Source organism: Crinia signifera, unplaced genomic scaffold (genome assembly GCF_055691185.1).
Source record: "Crinia signifera unplaced genomic scaffold, ASM5569118v1 HAP2_SCAFFOLD_479, whole genome shotgun sequence".
NCBI lineage: Eukaryota > Metazoa > Chordata > Amphibia > Anura > Myobatrachidae > Crinia > Crinia signifera.
The window spans coordinates 52,418-75,732 of record NW_028142372.1 but is presented as its reverse complement, the minus strand read 5'-3'; the positions used below and the strand labels follow the sequence as shown (position 1 = coordinate 75,732).

Here is a 23,315-nt window from a genome sequence, read left to right as displayed (position 1 = left end):
GGGGGACTTAACAAAAGAAGAAAGAAGCTGGAGCCGTGGACAGCTGTCCACGGCTCCAGCTTCTTTCTTCTTTTGTTAAGTCCCCCTTGAGTGCCGCCAGCAGCTGTGGCATCCTCTCTATATATATATATATATATATATATATCAGCAGTGAGATGATTGGCACTCCAGATAAAGGTTTGTAGGTTTTATGCCGCGGTGCCTTCCACAGGAAAATATACACAATTAACAATCACCGAAAGCATTTAGAGATCAGCAGACAGCACTCCATGGGCTTGTCTGAATCAAATTAGATTTGGTGCATGGTAGTAAAACATCAAAATTCCATAATACCTAGGCAGTGGGGATTAGACCGTGGGGTAGGTTTAGGTAGGGATGGCCATTGACCACCGATGATTTCAAATCATTGATGGTCAATGGCCATCCCTACCTAAACCTACCCCACAGTCTAATGCTTTATGGCCGATGTTGAGAACTTTTGACATCGATGTGGGAGAACCAGAAGGTTTCCCTACATCGATGGCAAAGGAGCACCGATATTTCCATTTTTTCCTTTCAAGGTGCCAGTACACGGAGTATAGCAAACCCCCCCCCCCCCCCCCCACGACACCCGGAAGTCCCACCCCGAGTTCTGATTGGCCCACAGGCCACTCAGTCATATATAATGGATGACCATCGATAGCTATACCTATCGATGGTTATCTATCAAATAGTTTACAGATATCAATGGATGGGTGCAGAATCACCATCGATGGCAACCATCGATGGCATATGCACTGATGGCCATCCCTAGGTTTAGGCAGTGGGGTTACACTGCAGGGAGGGATAAATGGGGGGGGGGGCGCAGAAGGAGGGTAGGTATACTAACTTGGCCCCCGTCAGGATTACTCATTTGGTATGCCGGCATCAGTGTTCTGGCCGCCCGCATTCCCAACCGCCAGCCCATTCAAATGTATCCCAATTAACAGTTAAGTTAGGTTCACCAAGCATTATTCTAAATTCAGCAGCACATAGTGTTAACAATCCCATTCTGGCAATAGGATTACATTTTACAATGCGATCCTGGGCGGTAATATTCCACCCAATCCTTCATAAATAGGCCCCTAAAATACATATAAATAATTCATGTACATACAGTATACATGTTATTAATTTTCTCAATTTATTCTCTTTTATTTATTTTTTACTTTCATTTTATTATTTATTTATCTTTATTTTTATTATATTATTTTATTTTTAGTTATTTTATTTTTATTATTTTTTATTTATTTTCAACCTCCTCTCCCGCCTGGACCAGTCATATCACATACCCCCTTTATTATTTTTAGCGCTCCTAGCACCAAACCCTTGAAGTACCTTTTTATATTGGAGAAGCTTACCAATCAGAGCGCGGTCACACACACAAAAAAAAAAAAAAAACATGTTACAGTATGAAGTGAACCTAATGAAAAAATAGGAAATAAAACACCACAGAATACAAGTAAAAAGGAAAGTTAAATGGGGAGAATAAAGGCAAAAAATTATCCATTTTTTTCAAAACAATATTCACTGTGTTTTACTCATTAAGGTCCCTTGGGATGAGGGTGTCCTGAGTTAAAAACACATACACTTATGCGATTTTGGGAGATTTCACCCAATTCTGTGGATCGAGCACAGAAATTGGAGATTGAACCTGCTGCACATAATATCAATCGTATTTGCTGCCGTCATTTGTGACTGCTTTTGCAGCAGCGATATATCAGAACTGATTACCTGTGAGTGTGTGTGTGTAATAATATACAGGTCAGAAAAAGGTCAGAAAAAGCTGGTCATGGTTGACAGGAGGGATCAGCCTGGAAAACATCTCCTCCCATTGATGGCTGGTCCTAGCGGAGGGTTCAGCCAATGTACAATTTTGGCTAAAATGGGCTATCAATTATACTCAGGGATTACACTTTCACTATATTTAAGGGAGGGGATTTGATAAGTGTCCCGAATACTCGGATAGCCCCACCCCCAACTCAGCCCTCTGACACCGAACTCAGCCTTGTTGCAGATCTCTCTCTGCATGTGTCCCGGCCCGACCGCAATCCTGCACATCGATTGCACACAGTCTCCAGACCCAAATACATCAGTACTGTCCCTCTATTGGAGGCTGACCCGCAGTTGGGGTGGAGCAGGAGATCATATTGGTGATCGCTGAAGAGATGCCTTGCACCTGTGCTCAGCATCTCTTCACTACAGGCAGAAGAACAGGGAGTAGCAAGGGTGTAACTACCATAGGTGCAGGTAGGGTTACCACCTAGTCCCTTTAATTCCGGACACATATTAATTACACAGGTTCTGTGGCTGGCTGACTTCAAGACTCCACTTCACCTGATTTTAAACTGCCACAGAACCTGTGTAATTAACATGTGTCCGGAATTAAAGGGACTAGGTGGTAACCCTAGGTGCAGGGGGTGCAGCTGCTATGGGGCCCAGAGCTGAGAGGGGCCCACTTTACCTGTCAAAGTATCATGTGCTGTATACACTTTTCAGCATTAGGTGCTAAATAGGGGCACTTACAAACTTTGCTATGTGGCCCACATGTATCTTGTTACGCCACTGGGGAGTAGGGATGGCCATTGACCATGGATGATTTCAAAATCATTGATGGTTTATGGCTGATGTCAAATACTTTTGCCATCGATGGGGGAGAACCAGATGGTTTGCTTTTTTTGTTGTTGTTTGTTTCAAAGTGCTGGGGCATGGAGCAAAGCCCCGCCCTTGTGTTTTGATTGGCCCACCAGCCAATCAGTGAAACACAATGGATGACCATCGATAGTTAAAAATACCGATGGTCATTCATTGCATATGTTAACACTATCCATGACCAGTTGCACAATTGACATCGATGGCAACCATCGATGGCCATCCCTAAAAAATTTGTCAGGGAGAGAGTTTGGGGCTTGCCTAGTCACTATGAAAGTTTTGGGAATGCCCCCCCAAAATGATAAAAAACAGGTGGTCGTGGCAATAGACCATGCCCCTTTACCGATGCCCCGCCCATTTCCCATTTAGCCCCTCCTCTTTTCACGACCAATTTTAACATGCAATGTTGGGAGCTATGCACTGTGATCAGGGGGGGGGGGGGGGGGGGCTAGTCTAACCTGCCCCGGGGCCAGCCCTCCACCAATAGCCGCGACACTGGGGACAGCTCTACCTCTCTCTCCTATTTGGCAGCGCCCGCCCACCACAACCCCTCGGTAGCACTGCAGTATCAGTGGGGGTACCTGCTACCTCTGCCTCCTCTCCGTCACCGTGCTGGGCAATATGCTGGCAGTCTATGGCTGTATAATCTTCATGAAGGGGGAAAGATGGGACAACTTCACACAGCCGCCTCCAGCGCAGCTCTCAGCCCAACCGTCCTCGCTCGCGCATCTCTCAGCCCAACCGTCCACTCGTTGTCACGTGACAAAAAGGTGAGTGATGACGTCAAGCAACAGCCGCGAGGGACGCGCCTCCCCTAGCGCTTAGGTGCGGGGCTTACTGACGTGGGTGTGGTGCGCGGGCCGAGCACAGTGTGAGTGTACTTGAACAAGTGATGAGTAGCAGCAGCGGAGTAGCTTGCACCCCCCAGTAACACTAGAACAGCTGCTTCCACCTGCCCAGCAGCAAAGGACAGCCCCTGCTACCCACCCCCAGCGGTAGCACAGCAGATGGCCATCGACCATCGATGATTATAAACCATCGATGGTTTATGGCCGATGTCGAATAGTTTTGCCATCGATGTGGGAGAACCAGATGGTTTCCCACCATCGATGTCAAGCTTAAAACAAATAGTTTCGTTTTTGCTTTTTCCCCAAGGTGTCGGGACACGGAGCAAGCTCCACCCCCGGCACCCGCGAAGCACCGCCACCGTGCATTTATTATTGGCTTACAGGCCAATCAATCAAAGAAAATGGTATGACCATCGATATATAAAAAAAAAGATGGTCGTCCGTGTGAATATTTATACACTATCGATGGAGGGTGTAAAGACCCAGTCTGCGCAGTGATATCCGCCGTGATCGCGGAAGCACATAGTCCGCCAATCCCCTATCACCTATCCCCTATCACCTATCACCTATCACCTATCCCCTATCACCTATCCTCTATCACCTATCCTCTATCACCTATCCCCTATTACCTATCCCCTATCCCCTATCACCTATCCCCTATCACCTATCCCCTATCCTCTATCACCTATCCCCTATCCTCTATCCCCTTATCACCTATCCCCTATCACCTATCCTCTATCACCTATCCCCTATCCCCTATCACCTATCCCCTATCCTCTATCCATTATCACCTATCCCCTATCACCTATCCTCTATCCCCTATCCTCTAGTCACCTATCCCCTATCACCTATCTCCTATCCCCTATCACCTATCACCTATCCCCTATCATCTATCACCTATCCCCTATCCTCTATCACCTATCACCTATCCCCTATTCCCTATCCTCTATCCCCTATCTCCTATCCTCTATCCCCTATCACCTATCCCCTATCCTCTATCACCTATCCTCTATCCCCTATCACCTATCACCTATCCTCTATCCCCTATCACCTATCCCCTATCCTCTATCACCTATCCCCAATCACCTATCCTCTATCCCCTATCCCCTATCACCTATCCTCTATCCCCTATCACCTATCCCCTATCCTCTATCCCCTATCACCTATCTCCTATCCCCTATCATCTATCACCTATCCCCTATCACCTATCCCCTATCATCTATCACCTATCCCCTATCCTCTATCACCTATCCCCTATCACCTATCCCCTATCACCTATCCCCTATCCCCTATCCTCTATCCCCTATCACCTATCACCTATCCTCTATCACCTATCCCCTATCACCTATCCTCTATCACCTATCCCCTATCACCTATCCCCTATCATCTATCACCTATTCCCTAATCACCTATCCTCTATCCCCTATCACCTATCCCCCATCACCTATCCCCTATCACCTATCCCCTATCATCTATCCCCTATCACCTATCACCTATCCCCTATCCTCTATCACCTATCCCTTATCTCCTATCCCCTATCCTCTATCACCTATCTCCTATCCCCTATCATCTATCACCTATCCCCTATCCCCTATCACCTATCACCTATCCCCTATCCTCTATCACCTATCCCTTATCTCCTATCCCCTATCCTCTATCACCTATCTCCTATCCCCTATCATCTATCACCTATCCCCCTATCATCTATCACCTATCCCCTATCACCTATCCTTTATCACCTATCCCCTATCACCTATCCCCTATCACCTATCCCCTATCATCTATCACCTATCCTCTATCACCTATCCTCTATCCCCTAGTCATCTATCACCTATACCCTATCACCTATCCCCTATCCTCTATCACCTATCTCCTATCCCCTTTCATCTATCCCCTATCCCCTATCCTCTATCCCCTATCACCTTTCCCCTATCCCCTATCCTCCATCACCTATCCCCTATCACCTATCTCCTATCCCCTATCACCTATCCCCTATCATCTATCCCCTATCACCTATCCCCTATCACCTATCCTCTATCACCTAGCACCTATCCCCTATCACCTATCCCCTATCATCTATCACCTATCCCCTATCATCTATCACCTATCGCCTATCACCTATGCTTTATCACCTATCCTCTATCACCTATCCCCTATCACCTATCCCCTATCACCTATCACCTATCCCCTATCATCTATCCCCTATCATCTATCCCCTATCACCTATCCCCTATCACCTATCCCCTATCACTTATCCCCTATCACCTATCCCCTATCCTCTATCACCTATCCCCTATCCCCTATCACCTATCCCCTATCATCTATCACCTATCCCCTATCACCTATCCTCTATCCCCTATCCCCTATCATCTATCACCTATCTCCTATCCCCTATCATCTATCCCCTATCACCTATCCCCTATCACCTATCCCCTATCCCCTATAATCTATCACCTATCCCCTATCATCTATCACCTATCCCCTATCACCTATCCCCTATCACCTATGCTTTATCACCTATCACCTATCCCCTATCACCTATCCTCTATCACCTATCCCCTATCACCTATCCTCTATCACCTATCACCTATCCCCTATCATCTATCACCTATCCCCTATCATCTATCACCTATCCCCTATCACCTATCCCCTATCATCTATCCCCTATCTCCTATCCCCTATCCTCTATCACCTATCCTCTATCACCTATCACCTATCCTCTATCACCTATCACCTATCCTCTATCACCTATCCCCTATCACCTATCCCCTATCACCTATCCCCTATCCTCTATCCCCTATCACCTATCACCTATCCCCTATCCTCTATCCCCTATCCTCTATCACCTATCCTCTATCACCTATCCTCTATCCCCTATCCTCTATCACCTATCCTCTATCACCTATCCTCTATCACCTATCCCCTATCACCTATCCCCTATCACCTATCCTCTATCACCTATCCCCTATCATCTATCACCTATCCCCTATCACCTATCCCCTATCACCTATCCTCTATCACCTATCCCCTATCACCTATCACCTATCCCCTATCACCTATCCCCTATCCTCTATCACCTATCCCCTATCACCTATCCTCTATCACCTATCCCCTATCCTCTATCCCCTATCCTCTATCCCCTATCCTCTATCCTCTATCACCTATCCCCTATCCTCTATCACCTATCCCTTATCTCCTATCCTCTATCACCTATCTCCTATCCCCTATCATCTATCCCCTATCACCTATCCCCTATCTCCTATCCCCTATCCCCTATCACCTATCCCCTATCGTCTATCACCTATCCTCTATCACCTATCCTCTATCCCCTATCACCTATCCTCTATCACCTATCTCCTATCCCCTATCATCTATCCCCTATCCCCTATCCTCTATCCCCTATCACCTTTCCCCTATCCCCTATCCTCTATCACCTATCCCCCTATAAACTGTTCCGTGAGTGACTTGCTGCCCAGGGCTTGTACCACCCACTCTTCAATAAATTTTTCTGGAGTATTTCTTTCTACTCCTTCTTCAAAACCAATAAAGCGTAAATTATTACGCCTAAGCCGCCCCTCAATGTCGACCATTTTGCGCTGCATGTCCTGCATTTGGCCTGTCATTTTTTTGACCTGGCTCTGAAGTGGCGCTACTGTATCTTCTACAGCCGATACTCTACTCTCCACTTCAGCCACTCGGTCTCTGATCTTGCGTACGTCATCTCTCAACAGCATTAGATCACTTTGTATTTTATTGGTTTGCTCCACCATACGGGTCTCACTAGAGTTAATGGCCTCTAGCAGTTGTTGTAAAGTGACTTCTTGAGATTGTGGATTTTTATTCTCCTTCACTGGAGTGGTGTGCGGTGTGCTGGCCTGGGAGCTGTTGCTAGTCTGATGCCTGGCAAATTTTTCTAAACGTGCAGCAGCTGTGTTTTGGCTGGATTTCCCCATTATTATTGATGTGTGATAACTTTCTTTTGAGAATTCTGGTTATACTGCAGATATTCTAACCAGTTTTATTCCCTATTATCCAATAGGGGCCAGGACCATTCACAGCCAACCTTCAATGCTTAGTCCTCAATATATTGGTGCTGGTATTTATTGATTGGTGCAAGAAAGTGCAATTCAAGTACCTTTATCACCGTTGGCAGATTGATTTCTCCTGGATTACAGCATACAGCAGCATACAGCCTAGGTTCCAGCAGACTCTGTAGGCCAGCGAGCATCCGTTCGCCTCACAAACTGCGCTGCCCAAAATGCTTTGCACTGTCTTGGGGCTACCAGGGAACAATGAGCACCGCAGGAACTGGAGCCTGGGGTGCAAAAACAGCTTGCTCCGCCGCCACCACACCTCGTTCCCCCTTTCTCTGCGGCAGGTGTCTCAGGCTGCCGTGTTACTGTGCTGTGCACGCCGCCCGCGGGTCCGCTCTCTCACAGCGCGTCACTCTCTGGCGCCGGGAAACTAGGGGATGTCGCCGCCGATGATGCGGATCCTATCTCTCCGTGCAGCAGCGCCTCTCTCTCCTCGCTGCATCAAAACGCCCTCTCGCCAGTCTCCACCGCAGGCACACTGCACCGCCGGAGCAGGGGGCCGACGCACCGCACACCTCCACCGGGGGTCACCACGACCACAGGCTCCCACTGGTAACAGTCTTATTTTTCCTTTATTCCAACATGTGGATGTGCGTAGGAGAGGGCTCCTTAGTTCATGGCACAGGGAGATTCAAGCACACGCTCTCACTCGTGCCCTGCCGTGGCCACGCCTCCCCCTGGCCTGAAAGTTTTGCCACTATAATTGTGTATTATTGTGTACACTCTTTGTTCTATATGTTGGATACAATCCCCAGTATCGCATTCTGATTTCACCAGCAACGTTTTCCTTGTTTTACTTTCATTTTTTTTCAGCGCTTACCCTGGTGGAATGCGCACTACAGTAACTTAAAAGATATGCTGCTGTAAAAAATATAAATAACTGAATTCCTTACAGGATGCTTTCAACAGACAAACATCAATCTCAAAGTGTACTTGTGCCTCCAATATAGCAGGCAGTAAGAGTTAATGGGCAGTATTCAATGCGGCCGGTGAGGGGGTTAAACGGCAGGGCTCACCGAAAACAATGACCCTTGTCGTTTAACCCCAGTGCCGGCCAATGTCAGATGGCCGCGAGGATTCCCCCAAACAGCGAGGTTCGTGGCTAAAGCAGGGACGCCGCTGCATTTAGCCACGAGCCTCGCTGTTTGGCGGCCGCACATGCCGTTTCCGGCCACACACGCAGTTGCCTGCCAAGTTTATTTCTACTTTCGATCGTGGGGCTGCGCTTCGAGATCGGATCCAGCTTAAACACTGTTCGATTTTGATTTGATTTTGGGATGCTGCACCCTGCAAATAGATATTGCAATACTCTAAGATGCCTTGTCAATTGACTTGGGGGCTTTCCAAATTTTTGCATACATATGTAACCAAGATCTCTGAATTACATTATCATGTAGATTTAAATATTGTTACTGATATCATTGAGTGTGCTGGGGGAAACAAAATGTGCTTCTTTCTTGCTTATTCTAATGTTCATATGACTGCGATTGCATGCATTTCCTTTCCCGATGCTGTTTCTGTCTATTGAACGAACAAGGTTTTGGAAGTCTGCTGGGATAGTTCGCAGATGACATATATAAGTACAAGTACTCTAATGCCAACCCTCCACTTATTACTTATGTGTTTGCAGGAAAGACCACAGTGTAGTGTATCCTGAAGATCAGCAAATCACTGTTCCAAACCTTCTGAAGTTTATCCTAAAATATGCCACCCTGCCTTCTGCTGCAGCTGATCCTCCTGCCTCCTGCCCAATGCACTATCTGCAATACAAAGAAGATCAAGTCACTTATCTGGAGCGAGAAATCCAAAGACTGAGGGCTGAAATTACAGTATTACACAATGCCCAGGATCAGCTGGCAGAACGGATTTCGAAAGTGAGGAAAGATACACAAGACCTTAAAGTCCAAAAACGGACCCTAGAACAACACAACAGAGCCCTGGAGGATCACACGGAACAGTTACAAGCTCTGTGTGAGCAAAAAACTAGGGAGGTGGGCACGATGGCGGACAAGATGAAGGAGCTGGTAGCGGCTTCTGAAAGTCTTCTGGCAGAAAATGCACTACTTAAGTTTCTTATGGTAGCACTGGAAGCCAAACACAAAACTAATGCAGAGACAGAAAGGTTTGATAACCACGAGGATGGAATCCGGCCAAGCACTGATGTTTCTGAAGGACAATCTGATAGCTCCAGCACAGAGTATAATAAAGAAAATAAAACAGACTGATATTTTTTTTTTTAGCAGAAATATTTCAAAAATTATTTATACAGATTTTCAAACTGTAAATTAAGGTCTTTATTTCCTTGGGGGTCAGGAATTAAAACTTCTATTTTTGTAACAGCCTAGTTTCTAAGAACAAGTTCTATTCCAGATTTTTTGTCTGCGTTTGTTCTGGCAGAAGTTTAATGACTTCTCTGAAATTAATTAAATCCATGTTGCCTGAGGTTTAATTCTTGTTTTTTTTTTATTGTACATTTTGAAAATAGTTAGACAAATTGTCTGAATAATCTGCAATAATCTGCATTTTTTTAAATTCAGTTCTTAAATAACCCCAACAGATCATGTTTTCTGCATTTCTATAATAATGATGCACAGGTAATCTATTTTGCTTTGTCAGTAATTATCCCCCGGTTCCCACAGGCTGAAATCCTGAAAGCAGGACATGAGATAAGGTATTAAAGACTAGAGTTGAAATCTCAAATATATCTCAACAAACTGTAATATCCACTTCTTATGCAATTTAATAAATAAATGCACAAAAGTCCATTAAGTCCCAGAAAAATGTCATTAATACCATTGTGCGCTAAACTATGGTGCTTATTCAGATCTGATCTCAGTACAAATTTGGTCTCAAAATGGGCAGGGAAAATACTGGCTGCATTATTTTTACACTGCAATATAGATCTCACTTTGAAGTACCCAACTCTAACTCTTTCTGCACAAGTTACATCTGCCCCAACTGCAGTACGCATGGTTTTGTCCATTTGAGAAGGAATTTGCCTTTGCGAGTGAACCAGAATAGTGTCCATATTATCAACAGGAGAGGGCCCAAAGCATATTCTTGCACCTGGACTTACCGCTCGTGTTCCACCACTGAGTGTAATACAGTGCAGCGCAGCTGGGGCAGTTGTAACATGTGCGCATTAGATTTCAGTGGGGTGTGTCCAAACCAAAATTTTTATTACAATGAAAAAATAATGCTAACATTTGTGGGCTACATCCAAAAGCAGCCAGTGCTTACCCTTCACAGTAAAATTATAATTGCATTTGCTCTCCTTGCATGGCATCATGGTTTGTTCCAGACACTTTTTTCCCCTATTTCCCCAGAAACATTTGAAACAGGCCTAGAGAATTTACATGTGTAACCCAGGTCTGGTTCCAATGTATTTTATTGTAGTGTTGTGATGGAGTCACTTCCTGACTACTAGGGCTACATTTAGATATCTGAGAAGCCCCCATTCCTGTCACCTACTTAAAACATGGTTAAAGCATACAGAGAAAGGAATTTTCTGGGTACTTGTGTAGTTTCACGGCGGCAGGCTACTCTACGTTTTCAGCGTAGGCTAAGCTACATGGTCAGCGTAGCCCAACTGCTGCCTAGCGTAGTCAGCCTAGGGACAACGCGGCAGCACTGCGTAGTCAGCTTAGTGTCCCCGTCAAGCAGCTAGTCACTGTACTGTCCCCGGGAGCTGCAGCTCTGTCCCTGGCAAGCCTTGTGGGCGCCTCTCACACAGCCCTGTTAACTACCATATCCCCTGCGCTGGCGGAGAGGTGCTCCATCTGTCTGAGATGCAGGGAGGCGGACAGGGTTAGGGGTTCGGTAGCGCGTGCGTCTTCTGCACAAAAGAGGGGTGCAGTGTGCAAGTGCATCTCATGCACAATAAAGAATGCCTCCATTTCAAACCCCCACTATCCACGCCAGGCTGAAGCTTGGCGAGGGGACGCGGTACGCGTCCTACCGTCCTTTTCATACCCCCACTATCCACGTTGGCATGGAGTTGTCTTTATAAAGTGTGGCGAGCGCAGCGAGGGGAAGCGGGTTACTTAACGTGTATTCCGCATCCGCTCGCCACGCTTCGGGCTCGGTGGCTTGCTGCGCTCTCCACACTTTACACCAATGTGGATAGTGGGGCTATGAGAAGGTCGGGAAGACGTGTACCGCGTCCCCACGCGGGGCTCGCTAAGCTCGCCACGCTTCTGACTGGCGTGGATAGTGGGGGTGTTTCAGGAACACATTCACACCTGTCATGTCAGGCAGGTTAAAATGGTCAATGGTTCCCCACAATGTAAAAAGCCCTGACTGACTACGCTAACTACGTAAGCTCCGGCTAGCCGCAAACCTGATGCTGATACTGACAGGGACACCTGACTGACTACGCTAACTATGTTAGCTCCGGCTAGCTGCGAACGGGTGGGAACACTACGCCGATACTGACAGGGACGCTGACTACGCTGGCCGCAGGAACACTACGCTGATTCTGACAGGGACGCTACGCTAACTACTTAACTGCCGCCGTGAAACTACACAAGTATGATTTCCTGTTATCTGGTGTTCTCCAGTGTTCCCTCTAAGCTGTGCGCACGTGCGCGCGCACACAACTCGACGAGCGTGCGCACAGACATTACAACTGAGCGCACAAAGCAGCAGTGGTCCCTTTTTGCAGTTGTGGACTCAATTAATGTGTGTTTCACCCATTAACTACATTGTGTGCTGTGTTTTGAATGTTTAAATGTTTAATATCATTTTGAAGTAAAGTAACACAAATGCTGAACGTCATTTTCCAGTTATATATAAGTGACGCACAAAAATTTAAATTTCCTTCCAAAGTCGCACAGCCAAAATCTTTTGCCGCACACAGCCCTCGTAAAATTAAAGGGAACATTGGTGTTCTCCACCGACCCCAGTGGCTCATAGATGGACTGGATATTAGAGCAATTGATCTACTTGCAGATTGTACATACAAAGGACGACTGCGATCCAGAATACTAGGGACACAAGTGTTTGTGAAATGGAAAACCGTTCTAAAGTTTTACAGATATCCTGCTTGTGCAGAGATAGTATAATCAATCTGACTGTCATACTCCTTCTGTCTGGAATAAAACCCCACTCACCTGCCCGTCTTGTTGTTTTAATGAAAGTATGATCCTTGCATAGAAGTCTACACTTTAGAATGCAAGAATGAAAGGTAAGATCTGAATACATTTATAGAAGGTGTCAATATTATGGAGGTTAGGGATCCACCTGATAAAGGTCCACCTTGCTGTGGTAGGTGCGCTTACATTTTTGGATAAACATAGGAAGAAACCTTATTACTCTGTGTTAAATTGTAGAGTTTATTATAACTGTTCTGATTTATTAGTATTCTCTTTTTTTTGCGTAGCACATCCTCGCAAGCTCCTGCGACCAGCTGATTACCTCTGCGGCTCCCCCGGCAGAGGTTCCTTCTCATCAGCGACTATCTCCGGTCGTTGATGAAAAGGAGAAACTGAGCAATATATTGCTCAGCCATATATTGCTAGCAATATATGGCTGAGCCATATATCTCCCCCGTGTGTACGCACCTTTAGCAATATATTGCTAGCAATATCTCTCCCCCCATGTGTACGTACCTTAAGAAACCATATTATGACTCCATTTTAAATTGTAGAGTTTATTGTAATTGTTCTGATTTACAAGTATTCTAAAGTGCTTAAAGTTTGCAATACTTTTTTTCTACAAGGTATTAAGTTATCTGTGGAACCATCTGCATTGCCGGAGGTATGTTACCACACCATTTAAATACTGTATAAAAAAAATCATACATTCTCAGCACTCAAATAATTGCATTGCAAATATATTTAATTTAAATACAGGAAATTGTGATTCCAAAATACAGCAATAAATTGTTATGCCATTCTGGTTAGACTCTGCACCGACTCAGAAAAACAAGAGATCTCCTCTGTCACTAGGCTTTATTCAAAGAGCCATACCCTATTTTCCCATATGTAAGCTAGTTCTTGTCAGTTCCTTCCCCCGGTGGGGGTGGGGGTCAGTTAGTCACCTGCAAGTTGTTAGACAGTCATTAGGTCGACATGCATTTAGGTCGACATGAGTCTAGGTCAACATGCAGGAAGGTAGACATGACTTTAGGTCGATAGGGTCATTAGGTCAACATGGGTAAGGTCGACATTGAAAACTCAACATGTTTTTTTTTTTTTTTTTTTACTGGAATGTCAACACAGTCAACACTAATACGCACCACCGTGTCCCCTCGCATGGCTTGCTGCACTCGCCATGCTTTGGACACACTATTTTATTCTCCCACCACACTCTAATGGATGTTAGGACATGAAATGCTGCCTGTCGGCACATGTGTCGACATAGAGACCGAAACATAGCACTGCGTCCCCTGGCATGGCTCGCCATGCTTCAGGCACACTATGTTATTCTCCCACCACGCCCAAGTGGATAGTAGGGCATGAAATATCGCCTGCCGGCACATTTTTGCTCAAAAAACAGTGAAAAAACCCATGTTGACCTAATGACCCTGTCGACCTTACCAATGTCGACCTTATGACCATGTCTACCTTAAGTCATGTCGACCTAATGCTTGTCTACCATCATGCTGGTGACCCAATGACCGTATCCCCCCGGCGGGATGTAATAAAAATCCGAGTTCGGCAGACGTGCCGGTCGAACTCCAGTGGTTTTTAAAAGGGGCAAATATTTACAAGGCATGTGTTTGCCTTGCCAGTCTGTGCTGGCTTGGTCAGACTACAAGGGAGCTGCACTGTGGGCAAGGGTCTTGGGAGCAGCCTATATGGCGCCCTCTGAAATTTTGTGTTGCCTGGAGCTTATGCTCTACCTGAACCATCCTCTATGAAGTCCCAAATTTAGTCCATTTGACTGATGGTTTTAGAGTGTAAAACCATTTTAATTTGCTCCCGGAGAGGGCTTATATGTGATAATCTCCCTACTTGTTTATGGAGGTTTGTTCTATGATTCAAAAATGTAAACTGATGGGCTTGAAGGTATGAAAATCTTTGAAATGTTGTGGTACATTGTGATCCTCTTATCCGATTCTGATGTTTCTTAGATGCTGGTAGAGTTTGTTTTTAAATGGTCTAATTGCTCTGCCTACATTATTTCATCTAAGGAGATATCAATCCTTTTGTCTCACATGATGCATCCATAACCACACACAATGCTTACAAAAAGCAAACAGGAAGTAATTCTATTGATTTCATTTGATGCTTCTATTGAGTGAGGTCCAGCTTCAGCATATGCCGTAGTTGTTGAAACCACCTGTTATTTATATTATAGTGAGTGTGGTTTGATTGATTTACTTAGATGTAATGTGATCTCTTACCATAAAAAAAAAATCTTTTTTTTTATTTGTACACAATGGCCCTTATTTAGTTCTGACTGCAGTTCAAATTTGTTCTCAAAATGGGCAAAACCATGTGCACTGCAGGTGGGGCAGATGTAACATGTATAGCGAGAGTTAGATTTGGGTGATTTATTTTGTTCCTGTGCCGGGTAAATACTGGCTGCATTATTTTTACACTGCAATATAGATTTCAGTTTCAACACACCCCCACTCAAATCTAATTCTCTCTGCACATGTTACATCTGCCCCACCTGCAGTGCACATGGTTTTGCCCATTTTGAGAACAAATTTGTAATGCGATCAGATCTGAATAAGGGCTAATATCCGCTCTTTAGTCTGGGATTTGGGTTAGATCTTTGTTCTGTAATAAAATGTTCTATTGTTTCATTAGTATATTTTTATAAAACCCTGTACTGATTGGAGGAATAATAAGAAAGTAGTTTCCGGAAAAGGAAGGACACAGCCCAGCCCAGTATTATGCAGTAGTATTGGCCACAGCCGACAAGGTAATATAAATCAGTAATACTTGGGATGGACAGGACCAAGTCCAACCATGTACATAGATGATGCAAACTACTATGTACTTAACAATGGACTTAAGCAAAAACCTATAAAGGGTTAATGTATCAAACAATCAACAATGAAACATGTACATCAGCACCCCACAAGTCTTAATTTTGAAAGGGCAAATATGGCCACAAGAAATAAAGAGAAAAGGGGGGGAAATATTAAAACTGATTGCGTCCACACAAACTACGATATGGTTCTGGGTTTAACACACCTGCAGCCACTCAGAGGCAAGTAATTGTCATGATCTAAGGAGGATGGTCAGGGTACTGAGATATGCCACTCCCCCAAAGGCTTTGACCCTGTGTATTTGAAGCATGCATGCAACATATGTAGAGCCATCCTACCGCATTAGAATATAAGAAATGTTTAATAGGTTGAAAGTAACAATGGTTAGGGATTTGTAGCAATCTAATTGAGAAATAGGTGGAGATTGCCGGTGATATTAGAGTCCCTATCAGCCCTGGTAACCAGGAGAATCACAGCTTTCACGTGGAAGAAATGGAGCGCTAGTAGTGTATCCTTAGGCCAAAGAGGAGAATTACAGGGCTTCAGGAGACAGTCGTTCCAATGTATAAGGAGATCCATATCATTCAGGAAAGGAAGGAGTTTTGTCATGGATATGTCTATCAGAGAGAGGTTTGAGCATCCCCTGTAGTATGGAGGAGGGAGATCATGAGGAAGTAGGGTCAGCTTACCCAGAGGCAGCAGCAAGGGGACTGGTACTGAGGACTCCAGACTGCAGACAGAACTACGGAAAACACAAGGACTCTGTGGAAAATTTATGGGGCTCCCTGCAGGATTGTGTTGGAGTTTGAGCTTTCAGATGGTGGCTCAACCATATTTAAAAAGGTACTGGACACAGTACCTAAGGAGACCACTACAGAGGCTGACCTCATGGAGCTGCTGGCCAGGTAGTTAAAGGCCGACTCCATGGATTTTGATTCTTTTTCCCTAGGAAGATGGGGAAAGTTCATCCAGGCGATAACAGAGAAGTTTGGGAGATGGAGATGCCTATGGAGTGGTACAGCAGCAGCTTTGCCAAATAAAGTAGGGTCCAACTGCTACTCTCCTGCACAACAGAAGATGGTTAGACACACAGTTCAGATGAGGAGAACTAGAAGTGTTTGCCCCCCCCCCCCCCCCTCCATTGCAGGCATCTAAGCCATGCCCTTCATGATCTTTAAATGTCAAAAGTTGCTGCCTTTCTGTTTCTACTGTATCTGAAAAGGGCAGTTTGCAAAGGTTTGGATCTAGGCATTAATCTTCAATTTTGGAATAATTCCTATAATCTTTTTGAATTAATCTGATGGTATATCTGGTATATTGCATAACAGACCACGGTGGTGGCCACTGGTGGACATGTTGAAGTGAATTATACCTACTGTACTTTTTATGAAATGTTTTTGTATATATACAGTCGGGTCCACAAATATTGGAACATCGACACAATTCTCATATTTTGGGCTCTATACACCACCACAATGGATTTGAAATGAACCTAACAAGATGTGCGTTAACTACAGACTTTCGCGTAGACCTCACCAGACGCTGGATATCATCCCTGGTGATGCTCTGCCAGGCCTCTACTGCAAATGCATTTTAAAAAACACATACTAGACATACAACATATTACTGGAAACTTTGTCCTTGAGGCTAATGTTCATGAGGCTTAATATGGGCTTGGATTTAGATGTCATAATGTAACAGTTCCTTTATATAAGGCATTTTGTAATCCTTTATAGTTACCAGTCCTGTGTGATTATTGGACTCCAGCAGATGAAATGATTGAGTATGATCCCCTCAGGCAATGCTTTCTCTTGTGGGTGAAAAACTCCTTTACCAGTGATGTAACTGGACACAGTCTCTTGTTTCTGCCAATGATAGAGAGTCCTGGCACTGCTGGTGCCTTCCAGGAACTGATAGTAAGCTCAAAAATGCGTTTCTCCGCCTCAGATACTGATCGGCGGCTTCCTCAGTTTGAGCTACCACAGATACACAACTCATATTTAAGGCATGCCGGTTTGCGCGTCTCGCGCCCCCGCACTTCCGGGTTTAGCATCCAAGCCTCGTTTTCAGTTCCCTTGTATTTATAGAGGGCGGCGGCCATTTCGTTTCCTGTATTCCAAGCCTCATTCCTTGGAATACAGTATATAAAGGAACTGTTACATTATGACATCTAAATCCAAGCCCATATTAAGCCTCATGAACATTAGCCTCAAGGACAAAGTTTCCAGTAGTATATGTTATATGTTGAATGTCTAGTATGTGTTTTTTAAAATGAATTATTATTGTAATTGGGAAGTGCACTTCTCTTTTTTTATGTATCAGTAGATTGTAATAAATATATTGAATTACACCTGATTGAATATATATTCATTGATACCGACAAGACTGCGCTTCTTAAAGCGACAGCGACCCATATTGGGCCAAAGTTTCTTTTTATATTTTTTTGTTTTGTATAAGAGGCTACACATCCTCTTTTTTAAAAGCAGCAGCAGTCTTGCCCGGTGTAAAAGCCATATTTGAGATTTCTAGTGAAATACTCCAGCGCTCCTAAGTGTCCCTAGGGTCACCTCTTTCTGTTTCTCTACTGCAAATGTCTTCAGTTCCTGCTTGTTCTTGGGGCATTTTCCCTGCAGTTTTGTCTTCATCAAGTGAAATGCATGCTCAATCGGATTCAGGTCAGGTGATTGACTTGGCCACTGCATAGCATTCCACTTAATTGCCTTAAAAAAACTCTTTGGTTTCTTTTGCAGTATGCTTCGAGTCATTGTCCATCTGCACTGTGAAGTGCCGTCCAATCAGTTCTAAAGCATTTGACTGCATATGTAGATAATATTGCCCAAAACACTTTCATCCAATTCATCCTGCTGCTTTTATTGTGGTGATAGTGTCATGGCGTGGGCATGTATGGCTGCCAATGGAACTGGTTCCCTTGTATCTTTTTTATTGATAATGTGACTTCACTAATGAGGTGGTATGTTTTGGATCATGAGCAGTTCCTTTTCTTCTCCATGCTGTTCTCTTCCTATCACTCTGGTACAAGCTGATCTTCTCCATGCTGTTCTGTTCCCATCACTCTGGTACAAGTTGACCTTTGTCTCATCTGTCCATAGGATGTTGTTCCAGACCTGCAAAGGCCTTTTTAGATGTTGTTTGGCAAATGCTAATCTGGTCTTCCTGTTTTTGAGGCTCACCAATGGTTTACATCTTGTGGTGAACCCTCTATATTCACTCTTGTAAAGTCTTCTCTTGATTGTTGACTTTGACACCTATACACCTACCTCCTGGAGAGTGTTTTTGGTCTGGCCAACTGTTTTGAAGGGTTTTTTCTTCACCTGGGAAGTAATTCTTCTGTCATCCACCACAGTTGTTTTCCGTGGTCTTCTGGAACTTTTTGTGTTGCTGAGCTCTCCAGGGGTTTCTTTCTTTTTAAGAATGTTCCAAACAGTTGATGTGGCCACATTGAGAGTTGACAGCAACAGATCCCAAATGCAAATGTCACACCTGGAATCAACTCCAGACCTTTTACCTGCCTAATTGATGATGGACTAACGAGGGAATAGCCCACACCTGTCCTTTAAATTGCTTTTGAGCCAATTGCCCCATTACTTTTGGTCCCTTAAAAAGTGGGGGGCACATGTAGAAACCGTTGTACTTCTAATTTGGATGTAAATACTCTCAAATTAAAGCTGAACGTCTGCAGTTAAAGCACATCTTGTTTGTTTCATTTCAAATACATTGTGGTGGTGTATAGAGCACAAAATATGAGAATTGTGTTGATGTCAATCAAACCTTTGTATATTTTGGAAAAAAATCTCTATGCGTTCTACTTTCTGAAGGGATGTCTCTACACACTCCATATGAAAGATATGGAAAAGTTTCGCCCTAAACAGTGGAATGGTTGGAGGATCCATTGATGTAGGACACATTTGCGGGCCACTGCCGAGATTATAAGCATCATTTTTTTACTATCGGGTAATATTGGTGTGTTGGGGGAGAATACGCCCATCAAGGCCCCCTCTGCCGTTAGGGGAAGGCTGTTTAATAGGTAAGTCACAGAAAATCCCTGCACCTGTATTGTTATTAAGTTCAATAACATTTGGGTGTAAAAGTGTTTCTCATAAAAGATCCCATAAAGCAACTGAGCTAAAATAAGAATGACTTCTAAATCCAATGTGAAGATAGCTATGCTACTAGATAAACGATCACCCCAAATTGATCACCAATAAATAAATAAAAACAATAGGTTGGATCCGCTTTCAAAGGATAAACCAATGATCTGCAGTACTGCATATAGCATATTCATTGATTAGAACAAAATTTGTCTAAAGATGTGAAGAGAGGGTTAATATGTGGAAGCTATTTTGGCAAGACTTGCATACAGATGTGATTGGCAAGAGCGTAAATGCTGAATAAAGAAGTTGATTATGGAGCCCGAAACCTTTTTGTGAACGATGTAAGAAAGTTCTTTCAGATCCTGAGTATAGCTGGCAATGATAACTGAACTACATCAGAGAAGATTATCAAACAGTATATTTGGCTAATAAATATATTCTTGCTGCTGGGGAATACTGTAGGACAGCGTTGTCTGTGCCATATGCAAAGGCAGCGGGTTGCTCTAGCTAATGGGGGTAATTCAGGCTGGTTTGCAGAAGCAAACTCCTTCTTTAATGGACAAAACCATGTGCACTGCAGGTGGGGCAGATGTAACATGTGCAGAGAGAGTTTCATTTTGCTGGGGTGTATTCAAACTGAAATCTAAATTGCATTGTAAGACTAAAGCAGCCAGTATTTAATCTGCACAGAAACAAAATAACTCACCCAAATGTACTTTCTGCGCATGTTACATCTGCCCCACCTGCAGTGCACATGTGTTTGTCTATGAAAGAAGGAGTTTGCTTTTGTAAACCAACCAGAATAACCCCCAATGTGTATTGTTCATGTTGGGATGTCATAGTTAAGATGTCCTGCTTGTGGGCTTCTCACTGGGGCTTCTATTTATAGTCCCAAACCTCAGTGTGTTTATTGAACTGTATACCTGATCAGTTTCTCTAATAAACAGTTTAGTTACAAAAAAAGTTTGGATAGATTTGTCCATTTAAATTATTTTTTTTTTTATAGTGTATTTGTTTTACTTATGCAGAATAAAGATTCACACAGGGAAAAACAGACAAAGAACTAAAGGTGCCCACACACGCACCGATCCCGGCGATGCTATGCGATGGGGTGCGCACTCCCGCGGCACCTCATCGCACAGTACAAAAAGTATGTGCTGCACATACTTTTTGTACTAGCTTTTTATAGCATAGCATCGCATCGCATGCACAAGGCATACGATGCGATGCTATGTGTGCTAGTTAAGCCCACAATGCACGCCGGGATCGGTGTGTGTGTGGGCACCTTTAGTATTGTACCGATAAACATAACCAGCAGTGACAAGAAACAAAAAAATTAAATACAGTATTTTCAGAGATATGGTACACAAAAAAAAAATCAACATTATGAGTATATTAAAAACAAAACAATGAAAAAATGAGCAACAATAATACAAAGATTACCTAGCAGAGTCCATGGATGGGGAGAAGTGGAAATTAAATCAAGGGGACCATATAGTATGAAATGCGGAAACAGAATAATTCTGTAGACAAGTAATGTGTTCCATCGTAGTGATATCGCTATTTGAAGCACTAAGAAATCCCTTCAATTAATCAGGTCACCTCTCAGATACCTTTTACCAATGCATTGGTGAGAACACAATGAGGAGAGACACCACCATCCAGTTATGTCTTCAAAGCATTCTGGACTTTATTTGTGAACAACTTGCATATTTATATGCAGCCATAGTTGGCCGCCCACACATATCCTGCCCAACACAGGGCTTACAGACTACAAAATATCCCCCCCGTACATATGATAAAACATAAGAGTACGTGCAATGTCTAGCGTCCCTAATCTACTCTTATAGTTTCATACAGCTCTGGTTTCCTATCTGCACGTCTGTTGAGCTACAATCTCTTAGCACATCTATCTTTGTGGTCTCTGGCTGTCTAGTCTGACTCTGAGATGAGCGCAGATAGCTGACATGTGGTTTTTCTGAAAAACCAGAGTGCAGGTACTTTCTCTTTGCAGTTACAAGCTAATATGTTAAGAATTAGTTTCCTTATATTGAAACATTATTGATTATTATAACAAAATACAATGGCTAAGCTTCTTTAAAGTTATCATTTCCCCACGTCTTTATAATAATCAAACACTACAGAATTATCTGGCATTACAATTTCTCTGCCCAACAAGTCTAAGCAATAACAGTCTACTCTAATGGCATAAAAAAGAAAACATGGCTTTGTTTCCACAAGTAGGATGCTACACCCTATCAAGTGAGTTGGTCCTTGGCTGTGTCCAGTTGGCGGACTGTTGGCGCATCTCCATTAAGGTAGACTGCTGTTGGACCTTTTTTACCAGACTCTTCTGCAATGATTTATATTTAGAGGATTCACAAGCTTTCTTTATCCGTTTTTGACAAACTGAAAAACAGTAAAGCAGTATCTTAAAACACAGATATAGTACAATTGCAATTCCAACAGCTTTTAAAAGAAAACATCAGTAAATTACTTTGTCTGGCTCGGGTAAATTATACATTTTTCCTATCCAAACTTAACTTTGAGTAATGAGATGCAGTCCGAAATAATTGTTGTAATATTTCATTGCTTTTTAGCTTTTAGATCATGTCCATCATATTTAAAAATGTCATTGTAAAGTCCAGTAACATTGTCCATAAATTGTGCAAACTCAATAGTCTCTTGTTGATTGTCCAAATAACCACCATTTCCATATATATGTACAGATATTTTCCAAGGTGGTATCCATATGATTTTTACTGGAGAATCGATAAATGGAATATATTTCCTAATAACCGGATTAATGTCTCTTTTTAGATGTTGATTGACCTGTGAAAAGACTTCATTCAACTCATCATGGGTTATTGTATAAGATTTTGGTATATATTCTCTTTATTCCCAAATAGCAAAATCTTCAAACTTTATTGGTAATCTTTTCAAACCATATTTTCAACCAATATTATAAATTTTGGTTTTAGCATAAAGAAAAAGAACATCAAACTTCTAGAACTATGGTGAAAACCATTATTCCTAACTTATAACTTTAAACTCTGGAACAGTCATATGTAGTGTAAACTCAAATACTTTATCATTTCAATCTAAGGTGCATACGATAAACCGAAAACCTTTAAAAAATATTTGCACATGGTTCAGCAGAACATACTGTATGGCGTATGCATTGTAAAAATATTGTTGCAATATCCTACATAAACTTTTATCTTGTATGGCATTTCCTGGTAGTGGAAGTGTGTACATTCCTCTGTTTACCTAAAATCTAGTTTCATCTCACTTATAATTTTGCTGAAACAAAATAATGATATCTTATATAAATCACAATCCTTTTTTTCCACAAATTTCCAAAAGTAACTATTTAGTATTTCCTTATATGAAACATGTGGTGACATTGGCATGTTATTACTCATCAATGGTGTGTTAATGCATACTCAACAATCAGTTGCATTTGTTACCTGTTCATACAGTGAATGATACCGTCAACTTAGATATTCTTTCGAATAATATACCATGTTATCCATACATCAGATTATATCTTTCTCCTTTGGTGGAAGTACAATAATCACAAATTAATCTTTCAAAGGGTGTTGTACCCTGTTCCTTATAAATATCCTTAAATGTTCTTGTTGAC

General features: G+C 43.1%; 1 protein-coding gene across 1 annotated transcript; it reads left to right on the top strand.

Moving 5' to 3' along the window:
* Nucleotides 1-3,127: 3,127 nt before the first annotated feature.
* Nucleotides 3,128-10,375, top strand: LOC146055564 (thioredoxin domain-containing protein 11-like). The gene is made up of 2 exons (XM_083168295.1): nt 3,128-3,440; nt 9,243-10,375. Exons 1-2 carry the CDS (start codon nt 3,292-3,294, stop codon nt 9,835-9,837), a joined length of 744 nt encoding a protein of 247 aa, XP_083024421.1. The 5' UTR covers nt 3,128-3,291; the 3' UTR covers nt 9,838-10,375.
* Nucleotides 10,376-23,315: the final 12,940 nt, after the last annotated feature.

Excerpts from the sequence above, each read along its gene's own strand:
- LOC146055564 (XM_083168295.1), top strand. The coding sequence starts at position 3,292 with ATGCTGGCAGTCTATGGCTGTATAATCTTCATGAAGGGGGAAAGATGG. Across the intron at positions 3,441-9,242 it reads CGTTGTCACGTGACAAAAAG|GAAAGACCACAGTGTAGTGT; the intron begins GTGAGTGATGAC and ends ATGTGTTTGCAG.